Source organism: Amblyomma mixtum, chromosome 10 (genome assembly GCF_055824585.1).
Source record: "Amblyomma mixtum isolate Tamu chromosome 10, ASM5582458v1, whole genome shotgun sequence".
NCBI classification, from domain to species: domain Eukaryota; kingdom Metazoa; phylum Arthropoda; class Arachnida; order Ixodida; family Ixodidae; genus Amblyomma; species Amblyomma mixtum.
The window spans coordinates 158,079,229-158,092,582 of record NC_143021.1 but is presented as its reverse complement, the minus strand read 5'-3'; the positions used below and the strand labels follow the sequence as shown (position 1 = coordinate 158,092,582).

The window sequence follows — 13,354 nt, the reverse complement described above, 5'->3', positions numbered from 1 at the left end:
GGCCACCGCTGTCTTCAACAGCAGTTCTCCTTCCGAGAATTATCACGTGAGCTCGAGAATTATCACGTGATCCGCCCTGTCAGACGGCGCTGCAATTTACCTCCCACCACACACAACTCGGAGGCTTCTACACAAAGCACGCAGCAAGAACGATGCGGGCCTCTTCATAAAGCAAATATCGTCTTTCCCTCCAGCGCATACCGTGATCAGTGTTCATTGCAGCTGCTGATCTTTTCACGACAAAATGTGAGAACATTAGCCGCGAAAAATTCGAAATACAGCACATGCAAATTAACAGCGTCTAACAAAATACACAACTTCACCAGCGCTGCGACGAGGAACAAAGACAGAGAAGGAAGGACAGGGACAAGCGCTACTAACAAGGTGTACCAACTAGCTCAAACCACGATTTTGCTCTAACAAAATACCTAGCAAGTCGCAGTTGCTCATTGTAGTTTGATTAAATTTGTACTATGGGATTAAAAGTTGGAAGAAAAATAACGCAACAGTAATCAAATACTTCTCTGTAATTGTTCGGTTACTATTCGGTGGCGTAACTGACCACTGTAATCAGTTACATTTCAGATGGAGTAATTGTAATCGCAATCAATTGCTTATTTTCTGTAACGGGTACAAGACTAGTGAAAACTGCCGGGCTTTAGGACTGCCGAGTTCTCCGGCGGCACAGACGACGCAATGTGGAGAGCGCTGGAAGAATGAACCGGCAACTTCTAGGCGGCGTCTTGGAGCCGGCTGTCCTCAAAGAGCTGGCGTCAGAAAGAATGCGCGACGAGGGAAGTGCGGACACCGGCGAAGTGAGAGGGGAACGGATATGGGAGTTAGTATGTACATCGTGATATAAAATGGCATAAGCGGCATTAGTTAAAGCACAGTCCTTCAAGGTCTCTTCCATCAATACTCTTTATTGTCATGAAACTCCCGCCGAAATTTGGTTTGCAGACAAAAGCTACCGCCAGGGGCGCCACTGCCGATGGAGAAGATGCCGATGCCGGAAGAACTTGCTTCTGTGCTGAGTGGCTTTTTGTCTTTAATATTGTATGCGGAATTGAAGCGGACGTCCTGTTTGTGCTACAGCTTCGCAACCCCAGCCCGCTTTCGCTTATATGCAGAAAGATCGTTGTCGGCAGTGCCGCGGCTGCAATGATCTAGCTGCTTCGGGGAGACTTGACACGCTTAATGGGACATATAAACATCGCTTAAACGTGCGGTGTGCTCATTAACCTATGATATGCACGTGACCGCAACGAACCCATCGGATTTGTGCTGTACTTGTGTCGTTTGCCTGGCTTCACTGATCACTACTCCAGGTTTACCATTGCGTTGTGGTGTATTCTGCGGTACGTCTATCACTATCGACTTGAAATTTTAATGGAGTATTTAATGCATGGCAAAGCTACTGCGAATTCAGCCGCCCGAACGCGTCAGCAGTACGCACTGATTGCTGCTATGCGCGGCACCACGGCATTCAACTTTCGGAAGCACAGTGCATTCTATTTCGCTCGGGATACTTGCGCGACAGAGGGTATACTTTCACGTGTTGGTCATTTCAGCTTATAAAGCGCGCATTTCGATGGGCGTAGCTTTGACATTTTGCCGGCAGGGCTCGCTATTCGCAAAAAGACAATGATATGACAAGGCGCTACTAACTGCTATGATCGCGATAGAATAACGCCGTTTTGAATTGCGACTCGCTCAGGTAGGCATTCCACCACTGTACCGAGGTCTTCTTTAACATACTAATGCATAATTTTTTCGCAACTAACCTGTCGCTGTCCTCGCCGGTGTACATTCACAAGATGAAAAAACGGACCTACTGTACGGACTGACCATTTTATTCACATATGCTATGAAGAGCAAAAATAGAAGCTTCAACATATTAGCTCTTAGTGACTCCACTTTTTGCTGCCATGGGGTGCACTTTGCACGTACAGTCGGGAAGCTGCGATTTCAGCCTGTGCGCAGCTCTGGATTGCTCAAGGGCTGTACAGCTTGACGGGATAAATTAAAACCTGCTCGACCTCTTGTGATGTAAGGATTTGGTACGGTAGGCCGTACGTGGCTCTACTGACTACTAGAGCTCGTATCAGTGTGACCGTGTGCTCCTCGTTGAAGCCTCGTCTGCTCCTCGTCGTCTGCAACTTCAACCACATAGGAAACATGAAGTAAAGAAGACATGTTTATACAGGAAATGTGCCTTAGAAAGAACACTCAAGACAACTCTTCTTGAGTCAGAATGATGCAGTTTATAATATCACATGGGCAGTTTTAATGTGGAACCATTATGCGTCCCTTTAGCACAAAAGACGGCGTCCGTTGTCGTCTATGGAACGGAATTCAGATGATACAGTACGCCAGTGCGCGATGTTACCACACAAGAAAGCGAACGTGCATAGTCATGAATGACGAAACGTACCGTGCTCTGACCTACGGAAGTCGTGCCTCTTAGACATAGTCATTTTCACAGTACTGAGTTAATTAAAGTACTGAGATAGAGCTGTCTAGATTCGAGTTCAATGAAACAATATTTCCCTGCGATAAGGCGTCTGTAGGCTGTTTAAGAAATTAGATGCTCGCCTGGTCCACATTCATATGGAGAACGTTTGACAATGTCGAGCTCAAATACGTACTCAGGAGATCGTGTTTGGATTATTCCTGGGAACTGAACATTTCTGACGTCACAAAGAGCTCGGATGATAAGTGATGAACTCTTCGTGCGGAAAGGGAGCGCTCATAGCTGCCAGAGGTTGTTCCTAGTGATGCAAAACCATCGATAGTACTGCCAATACTATCGATAGTTGAGTCGCTACCGAACTATGGATGGTAAAAAAAGACTATCGATAGTACTGTCGATAGTTAACGCTTTCGATAGCAGTACCGAAAGTACTATCGATAGTGCTATCGATAGCCGTATCGATACTACTTCTTATATGTGGTACTATCGATTTTATAAAATCAACCACGTGTACCCACTGCATCCTAAACTTATTTTCCCTAGCGTGTGGTATGGAGGTGATGGTATAAGTATGAGTAAGGGACGTTAAGCCTAATGAGACCGTGAAACCAATCAGGTATCGCAAATGTTTTGGTTATATCGCTGGCCAACAAATGCGCAATATCAATATTGCTACTATCCGTAGTCTTATCATACACAGTTTCACTATCGATAGCAATACTATCGATAGTCTATAGATAGTAGCACTATCGACAGTTTTTTTACACTATCTATAGTTTCAAACAAACTATCGATACTATCAATAGTCAATTTTTCGATAGTTTTGCATCACTAGAGCGTGTTCCACGCAACCTTCGTGAGCAGGGCTCGTCTGCGCAGGTTGCCCCTGGCACGACAGGGCGTCGTCGTTCTCCTGCGCACCCTGGACGTGGTGGCCGCTCTGTTGCCGGTGCTGTTCGCACTGGGGGCGCTGCCACCATTCGAGGCACTCGTACACTGGGCGGCCGAGTGGGTGCTCACGCACCTGCTGGCTGGGCCGGCGGCGCCATCTCTCGTCAGGTAGGCGCAACCTTTGTGCTGGACTCTACCAAAGACCTGCCCAACTGGGAACTACTTGCCTCTCGCCGAAGAGAACTAAGACTTAAACTCTCATACGCAATATTTCATAATAAAACCGGTGTTAATAGAGAAACCTATCTCAAAGAGCCTCGCTATGTTTCCAGGCGCACAGACCATAGTCTCAAAATCCGCGAGTATCACTCAAGGACTGGCACTTACGCAAACTCTTTTTTTTTGTTAAAACAATTGGCGAATTGAATCGACTGAGTGAAATGCAGGTGTGCTGCGCTCACGAGGATGTATTTTTTTCAATGCTGTAACCCCCCTGCTGTAACGCCTATGGGCGCTGCGGGGTAACCTCTGAATGAAGAATAAAGAATAATAATATAGCAGGGTATTGTTGGCAAACCTCAAGCTGAGATGCACTGGTCAACAAAGGAAGTTTTGGAGACACCAGTGTTGAGGAAGACCAGCTTTCACTAACTTGAAAAGCGTTGATGAAAACTCCGCACCACATACTATGGAAGCTGTGGCACGTTATCACAAGACTGAACAAGGCCTTCCTTGCTGCCTAAGTTCCAGAACAGGATGCGTCCGTTGATGACAGCTTTCGAAGGGAAGATTCGCATGGAAGCAATATCTTCCGCTCAAGCTTGCAAGATATGGCTTCAAATTATTTCTTTTGCGTGAATCTTCAAGCGGCTACATCTGCAATTTTCAAGCTACTAGAGCTGTGCACTTTTTAGTGTGTTACTTTTTAATGCACCACATAAATACTTCGAATTTCAGTACATTGTGGCCCATTAGCACGGCAAACTTAAAGGGAAAGCCGCCCTCAACAACAGCATTTGTGTTTTACCTTTGATGCTTATTGTAACCAAAAATAAATGATATAATACATTTTCAGAACCATAATAGGATGGAAGAAATTTATTTATTTATTTATTTATTTATTTATTTACAATACCACTAAGGGCCCTCGTGCGAGGGTATTACATAGGAGGGGGGGGGGCGATACAATCATAAAAATATGGCACAGGAATTTGAACAAAATACACGTAATAATGAATTAAAAACTAGTAATGTACACAAATAATAACAACAAACAACGCAGAATAAAATACTCAGTAAATGCACATAATACAACAAAAATGCCAAATCTGTTAGTCCGTGGTTTGCTTTAGCGAATGCTGAAACGATTGTGGGTTAACCTCAATAGCTATGTGTGATGGCAAGTTATTCCAATCTATTATAGTGCGAGAAATGAATGATTTCGCGTAGAGCAATGAACGGCATGTGATGCGTTTTATTTTGTTAACGTGGTCACGGCGAGGAAAGACTGCAGGGTGTGGCAAAAAGAAGTTGTCGTGGAGGGTGGGATGGTGATACAGTTTGTGAAGCAAGGTTAGGCGAGCGAAATGGCGTCGACATGATAGCGGTTCCAACTCGGCACGTTGTTTTAATGCTGTGACAGTGGTGAAGCGTGAATAATCTGAAAGGATGAAGCGAACAGCACGGTTTTGCAGGGATTGAAGGTTGTTTATGATGTAAGCTTGATGAGGGTCCCATATGGCAGAAGCATACTCAACTTTCGGGCGGATTAGCGTGATGTAAGCAAGTTTTTTTAAATGTGAAGGCGCGTGTTTGAGATTATGCCTAAGAAGGCCGAGTGCGCGATTTGCTGATGCTAAGATTGTGTTAATATGGTAATGCCAAGTTAGGTCAGACTGAAAGTGAACTCCTAGGTACTTGTAAGTTGTAAGTTCAACTGTATCGTTATTGAGGAAGTAGGTCCTGTGATACTTAAAGAAAACGCACGATTTGGTGCGTTTTTCGGGAGTTAAATTGGCGGTTAAAGGGTTAACTCAGTCTATGAGGGACGCCGTAGTGAAGGGCTCCTGAAATTTCTACCACCTGGGGTTCTTTAACGTGCACCGACATCGCACAGTACACGGGCGTCTAGAGTTTCGCCTCCAAAGAAATTCAGCCGCCGCAGCCGGGTCCTCAATACAAACTCTGAAGTTACAAAAATTTTGCATACGCACCCTGCTTCGAAGAGGGCAGCAAAGCGACATGTCAGACTACTGGTAGAATTAAGGACACCCAGCCGCATTGGTCAATGATTCATAAGGGAAACATTGGTCACCGAAAAGAAAGGGTATACGCGAGTAACCGCAGATGATGACAGCGCAGGTGTTTCATTAAAGTGCAGGTGGAAGCTTTTGTCAGGACCGACATAGCAATCTCAGTTTTGCTTCACAGGATATACAAATTCAGGTTTCAGCAGGCAAGAACATTTCTGTCGCTGGCACTGCGCGTGTCGTGCTTCGCTGACATGCACATTGCGAAGGGCGTGCTGAATGCGCACACTAAAAAAAAAATCATCGCGTAGCACCTACATACCGAACTGTAAACAGCCGTCTTAGGGCTTGTGTGATATCAGCACAAGTCAGAAGACCTTTCGTCAGTTGACATGCTTCCAGGTGCAGCGCTGTCTTTTTGTGTTACCTTTGGCGCGCGGTTTCAGTTGATCAAGCCACTCGCTTTTTAATGTGAAAGCACTAGAGCTGTCGTCGCAGCAAACCCCCTCCGATGTCGAGTGTCACAAAATTTGCTGATTGATAGAGAGAGGCCGCGCGGCCTGGTGACGTCATCACAGCCTATCTTTCATTGCGGTGGCGTTAATGATATCCTAGTTGAAATCAAGAGGAAGAAGTGGGCTTGAGCAGGACATGTGATGCGAAGGCAAAATAACCGCTGGTCCTTAAGGGTAACGGAGTGGATTCCAAGGGAAGGCAAGCTTAGCAGGGGCGGCAGAAAGTTAGGTGGGCGGATGAGAATGAGAAGTTTGCGGGAGTACGGTGGCCGCGGCTGGCGAAGGACAAGGATTAATTGGAGAGACATGAGAGAGGTCTTTGCCCTGCAGTGGGCATAATCAGGCTGATGATGATGATGTTGATGACCTGGCTATCACGGCAAGTGGCAGGTAAATCAACAATTGGTTGAGCGACGTCATACGTCGCGACCCTGAGGTGTCATCACAACTTGTCCCCTGGTTGTGAGGAACCTAGATAGATGGTTTGGTTTGGTTTATGGGGTTTAACGTCCCAAAACCTAGATAGAGAATCGAAATAAACAATGAGGAAAAGAGTGATACATGCAAATATCGGTCCCTTCAGGGCATGGCGGACACCTGCAACCGCAGCCAGCAGTCCGAACATGGCGGCTGATAGATCCTCTATTTGAAAGAGACTGACGCGTACACACACGCAAGTTGGAACACAAGGCGCGGCAAACGTGAAATCTATTGCTACCGAATTCCACTCTAAAGGTGGCGTAAACTGAGTGCATAAACAAACTTACTGAACGTCCAGTATTTCTGATGAGGCCGAAATTAAGGAATCATTAAATAGATCAGGTGCAGCTGGTCCTGATGATATAAAACATCCCATGTTTTTGCAGCACCGTTGACACATATTTAATTGTATTCTGAGTGACGGCTGTTCCCCTGACGAGTTAAAAGTTGCACAAGAGACAGTAATGCACAGAGGAGGTGGAAATGAAGACAAACAAGTATCGGCCACTATCTATACTAAGCATGTAAGCATGTAAAGTAAAAGCGCCAAAAACCACACACACACACACACACACACACACACACACACACACACACACACACACACACACACACACACACACACACACACACACACACACACACACACACACACACACACACACACACACACACACACACACACACACACACACGCACGCACGCACGCACGCACACGCACGCACGCGCACACGCACGCACACACAAGAGAACGGGATAGAGCGCGTGTAGTTTTTGGCGCCTTTACAATGAATTACCAACTAGCCCAGCAAGAAGTTCTCTTAAGCTATACTAAGCGTTTTTTTCGAAAGTTGTCGAACATGACCTATACGAGGTCTGTTAGAAAAGTATCCGACTTTATTTTTTTTTACGAACACCTGATGGATTTGAAAGAAGCACGCTTGCACCAGCCTACCTTGAACCTTCGTACGCATGCACAAATTTTTTCTCGCCTGCCGATAGCTTCAGTCACTGGCACGCAGCGTTTGAGTGAGGCAGTGCTCTCGTCGGTTTTTTATTGCAAGGAAAATGGCGGAGCGACAGGAGCAGCGCTACTGCATCAAATTTTGCCAGAAACTAGGCGACAGCCAAGTGGAAACCATTCGGAATATTCAGACGGCTTTCGGTGACAATGCTATGAGCAGCACACAGATTAAGCAGTGGTACAATTGGTTTAAAGACGGCCGCACATCGGTGCAGAGAGAGCCACGCTCCGGTCGGCCGTCAACATGCCGAAATGACCAGGTCATTGCCGAAGTGAACGCTGTGTTGACGCGGGACCATCGTGTGACTATCCGAGAAATTGTGGAAGAGGTGGACATCACCAATTTTTCTGCATATTCCATTATCACCAAAAATTTGGCCATGGAGAAAGATGCGGCGAAATTCGCGCCGAAGCTGCTCACGGTGGAGCAAAAGCATCTTCGTGTTGAAGTCTCACAGGATATGCTGGATTCCACAAAACAGTGACCCCGACTTCATGAACCATAATCGCTGGTGACAAGTCTTGGGTGTACAGCTACGACCCGGAAACCAAATCCCAGTCGTCACAATGGCAGCATTCCACGTCACCAAGACCAAGAAGGCCCGCCAAGTGCGCAGCAATGTCAGAGTGATGCTGACTGCTTTCTTTGACTCCATATGTGTGGCACACCACGCGTACGCACCCCACAAAGTAAACATTGACCGAAATAATATTACAGGGATGTCCTCCGTCGCCTGCGTGGTGCTGTGCGGCGCAAGAGGCCGAAGTTGAGGTCAACAGAAAATTGGCGCATCCATCATGACGATGCTCGTGCACATTCCTCGCACTAAATTCACACTTTTTTCGCGAAACTCCAGACTCCTTTCGTTCAGCAGGCTCCTTACTCTCCTGATATGGCCCCCTGCGACTTCTGGCTGTTTCCCAAAATCAAGAGGACATTGAAAATAGCGCGATTTAAGACAAGAGAGGACATTATGGCTGCAACGACAGCTGAGCTTAACTCCATTCCGAAAGAGGCATTTTGGGAATACTTCCAACAATGGCAGAACCGCTGCGAGAAGTGTGTGGAGTCCCAAGGAGACTACTTTGAAGGTTATTAGGTTTCCAACGCTCCAGTTATGCCAGTTTTTTTTCTTCGGCCAAAGGTCGGATACTTTTCTAACAGACCTCGTATGAGGCTTTTCACATATCCGGATAGCATAAAAATCAGCACACGGTAACAGTTCGGTTTTCAAAAGAACAAATCGACAGAATTAGCATTAATAGCCATAAAACAGACGATAGTTGAAAATAGTGAGAAAAAGCTGTTTACAGTTGATATTTTCCTTGGTGGTTCTTTCATCGCAATGAAACCATACAATCAACGTCATGCGTTATAATGAATTTTTATCGTGAACGATAAAGTTAGGCAACTTAAAATTAAAGGTAACAAAGATGATTGCCGCATAGTGAAATCTTTATAAATCAATTTCCGCAGAAAGTTTGATTAAACCTTTAATTTGGCTTGATACAGTCCTATTTAAATTGTTGCCTTTTAATCTGGGGAAAAGCAACTTCTAATAATATCGAAGCATTGCTAACGCGTCTAAAGAATGCCACCAGAGCTATAGAAGGTTTAGATTTCAGGGCAACAACCAGACAGTCTTTTGAAAAGTACACCATGTTTTATGTTGATGGTTGCATACATATAAACTTGCAATGCACTTTTATCTAGAAAGGAGAAAAAATGATGTTTTGTTCGAAGTAACCTACATTGCAAAATAAGTAATACTTCCCTTTTGGAATAATTTAAATATAGGATGGCACGGCATATAACAAATTATGGTCAGCAAAGTCTTAAATGCCTAATACCTTTTCCTTTAAATCAAAATAGAGAAGTTAACGATGCAATGCAAATGCCCTCTATTAGAAAGTTTAAGAAAGAGTTAATTAAATGCTTAGTAGAACACTGTTACTCTGTTTGGCATGTCTTGATGTGTATCTTTTCAAACATTGTGACCTCTAGCTGATGGCGCCTCCAATTCCTTTTTAGTGATACATCTGTTGTTCTAATTCATGTATCATGCGTCCCTTTTTATAATGTGTTATCTGTGCTGTAATTTATTTGCTGTATTGGAATTCTCTGTGCTTTTGAGTTTTCTATGTATAGAAAACTAATAAATGAAATAAGATGAAAATGAAGAGTCTCCTCCGTTTTTTCAATGTATCTCTTCACTTGGACTACAGGCAAACTGCAGGCTGCAGCTGGCGTTTTGTGTGGCGAGATGGTGCTTCTTGATGTGCCGGTCGGAGAAGGGTCTTGAAGCGATGTTTTGCAGTTCTTCATTTTACTCTGTGCGAACGAAGAACCACTCGTTGCTGAGTGCATGGTTGCTTCATTACCTTCGTAGATACGTCTGGCTTCATCGGTGCACGATGTGTTCTCAACGTGACCCCGCACCAAGCATCCAGACTCCAAACTGTTGTGACAGTACGCTGCCCACCATCGACCAATACACTCATTAACGGCCATCAGAAAGTGAGCGACACAACTCGCATACAAAGAAAAAAAAACACTAAAGCAGGGGTGGCTGCTAGCATCGCCCGTTCTAGATCACTAGCGCGTTGCCTAACAAGCACGAACAAGGCCGCGGCCACAGCCGCTGACTTGCCAGTCCATACTTAGATCTGCAATGCACTTTAATATGGTACCTGAGGAGGTGGTGGTTGTGGAACAACGAAATATTCTGGGGAGGGGATACTGGTCCCGGCGTATGTTGGCCAGTTAGTGGCATCACTCTAGGGGACCAGGGGAAACGGGTAGGGAGTAGGGGGGGGAGGGGAGGGGGAAGGTGGTCGCCGCTGCGTCGGGTGAGGTCCTTGTCACAGCGACGACTATGGGACGCCTCGTCATGCATTAGTGAAAGTGCAGCAACGTGTGCGGAGAACGAGTTTCCCGCCTAGAGCTGCGGGTAGAAAACCATGCAGGCTCGAAGAAAGCGCCCAGATTTGTACGGCAGCGCTTTCAGGGAAATCTAACTGCGAACAACTTTTTCCATCGCCTCGAGGCAAGCAGTACAGAGACTTTCAGTCGGCGCTTTCGTAGAAGCTGAGCTGTTTCACAGCGACGACTATGGGATGCCTCGCAATGCATTAGTGAAAGTGCAGCAACGTGGGTGGAGAACGAGTTCCCCGCTTAGAGCTGCGGGTAGAAAACCATGCAGGCTCGAAGAAAGCGCCCAGGTTTCAACGGCACCGTGTTCAGAGAAATATAACTGCGAACAACATTTTCCATCGCCTCGAGGCAAGCAGTACAGAGCCTTTAAGTCCAATAAAATGGAGAATTGAGCTAGAGCAAGGTGTGTTGCTGGGCGAGTTGGTTGGGGTACATCTTGAGAAAAAAAAAAGAGCGCTTGCAGACAAAGGACCAGACAGGACCAGCGCAGTTGTGTGTCCTTCTTGTTCTGGTCCTTTGTCTGCAAGCGCTGTTTTTTTCTCAAGAATTGAGCTGGTTGGTACATACTGCTGGGAAAAAAACAGCGCTGAAACGAGGGACAAAGAAAGAAGAAGACAACAGGACCGGCGCTGACTATCAACTGAAAGTTTATTAAAAGCGACACGCAATATATATACTCCATCGACAACCAAGAGCACATGGCAACAACAAAAGCCATAGTGAGACATCAGTCACCTGAACCAAGATACTTTAGTTCATAGTCATGAACTTTTACAGAGGGGGTGCTCACGCACGAGTCACTGTTTTTTTTAGAGACCACAACACTTCTTTGAAAGGGGCTCCGTCATCAAATTTAGCCTTGCATTACAGGAACTGTCCCCGGAATAGCCAACCTGCATCTTCTGAAAAATCATGTACCCCCATTTTTAATGAAACTAGTATCCTTTATAAACACAAAGATAAACTAACAACGGAAATCAGGGAAGCATTTCATATCCACAAAAACATTGACTCGTGTGTGAGCAGCCCCTCTTTAACAGCTCATGGCTCTGAACTTAAGTATCTTGGTTCAGGTGAGCGAGGTATCACTATGGCTTTTGGTGTTGCCATGCGCTCTTGGTTGTCGATGGAGTAGATATTGCGTGTTGTTTCTGATAAACTTTCAGCTGATAGTCAGCGCCGGTCCTGTTGTCTTCTTCTTTCTTTGTCCCTCGTCTCAGCGCTGTTTTTTCCTAGCAGTATTTAAGTCGCTGCTTTCGGAGAAGCTGAGCTCGCAAAAGGCTTGTCTGACGCGGGCCGTTGTTCCCGGCGTGCGCAGGACGGGCTCGTCGCTCTGCCTCTGCCTGGGCCTGGTGGCCGTCGACTGGTTCGTGGCGCACCGGCTGCTGGCCGCCGAGCTGCTCTGCGCCGGCTCCATCGCCAACTCCGTCGACCTGGGTCTGTACCGCAGCTTTTCGCAATCACCGAAAGCACTGCTGCGTCTTTGCTGTAGGCGTCGTCGGCACGCATTTCCCCATCCTGGCACCAGGATCCACTCGCCTTTCATGCCTTTGCTCTGCTTCACTGGCGCGGAGATCCGGAGCTTGACGTAGTCGTCGCTGCGTTCGCGTCCTAGGCAGCCTTTACGCTTACAAACTTGCACCTTTCCAAACCCGGCCGTCTGGAGCCTTATGTACCCAGAACAATTTTCAGACAAATGCACAAACTGCGAACTTAGGGCTACCTTGGACCAAATACTATGGGAATGTCCTCGTGCCCCCCGGGAGGGACGAGGTATACACACGAAAGACCAATGGGAGACCTTACTACTGAGCTCCGACCCGGCGACTCAGCTACAACTCGTCCGACTGGCGGAAGCCGCCGCCGAGAGTCAAGACCTTTCGGCCGTCGTCTAGGTGGGTAGCCCTCTGGCTACCCTCTGTCTGTTGGACATTAAAAGTATTCCTATCCTATCATATTACGGAGTTCTCGTTGCATATACTCAAGGTGTACTGCGCTTCCAAACTCAAGCGAGTGACTTTTGCGGACCTCTTTAGCCGCACGCCAGCAACACAATAGAAAGCTTAAAGCTCGAATTGCCGAGTTTACCCAGAAAGCGGCAGAGTACGCGGTCCAACTCGCCGACTTCAACTGGGTGGATAGATGCAACACGGCCGCGCGACAAATGTCCAGCCGAAACACGTGGCGTCTCTTTCGAGCCCTAATCGACCCAACCCAAACACGAACCGAAACACAAAAACATTTGCAGCGAGCCATACACGCTTTTCTGGCAACACGACTCAACTGGCACAGAAACTTCGGGACCAGTATCTGTGTACAGCCCAAGACCCCGTGGATCTGCGTACTCTTATGCAGGCAGAGAGAACACGGAGCTGGATCAACTTTCCAGCTCCATGATCTACGGGCGGCTCTCGCCAAAATGAAACGGGGCGCTGCGCCAGGACGGGATAAGGTCACCGTCAAGCTTTTGACGAACCTGCCCGACTTGGCATACCAGTCCCTCCTGGAATACGTCAATGCGATTTGGCGCGGGGACACCCCCCTGCCAATCGAATGGAAAACGGCTTTGGTCACTTTTATTCCTAAAGCTGGCAAACCAATTGACACAGATAACCTCCGCCCCATCTCTCTCACCTCCTGTGTGGGCAAACTAATGGAGACAATGGTGCGGGATCGGTTATATACATATCTTGAACACAACCATGTCTTTGCGAGCACCACGTTCGGATTCCGCCAACACAGATGCGCACAGGATGTCCTCCTGCAACTCAATCGGGAAGTCCTTGA

General features: G+C 46.7%; 1 protein-coding gene across 2 annotated transcripts in view; it reads left to right on the top strand.

Annotated features, from left to right (window-relative positions):
• The window catches only part of LOC149327467 (pecanex-like protein 4), a 132,932-nt gene that overhangs the window by 23,009 nt on the left and 96,569 nt on the right, over positions 1-13,354 (top strand). For both annotated transcript variants that reach the window (XM_089565155.1, XM_089565154.1), the window contains exons 4-5: positions 3,353-3,532; positions 11,886-12,004. In XM_089565155.1, the coding sequence (XP_089421281.1) occupies positions 3,353-3,532; positions 11,886-12,004 (299 nt within the window). The remainder of the gene's footprint in view (positions 1-3,352; positions 3,533-11,885; positions 12,005-13,354) is intronic.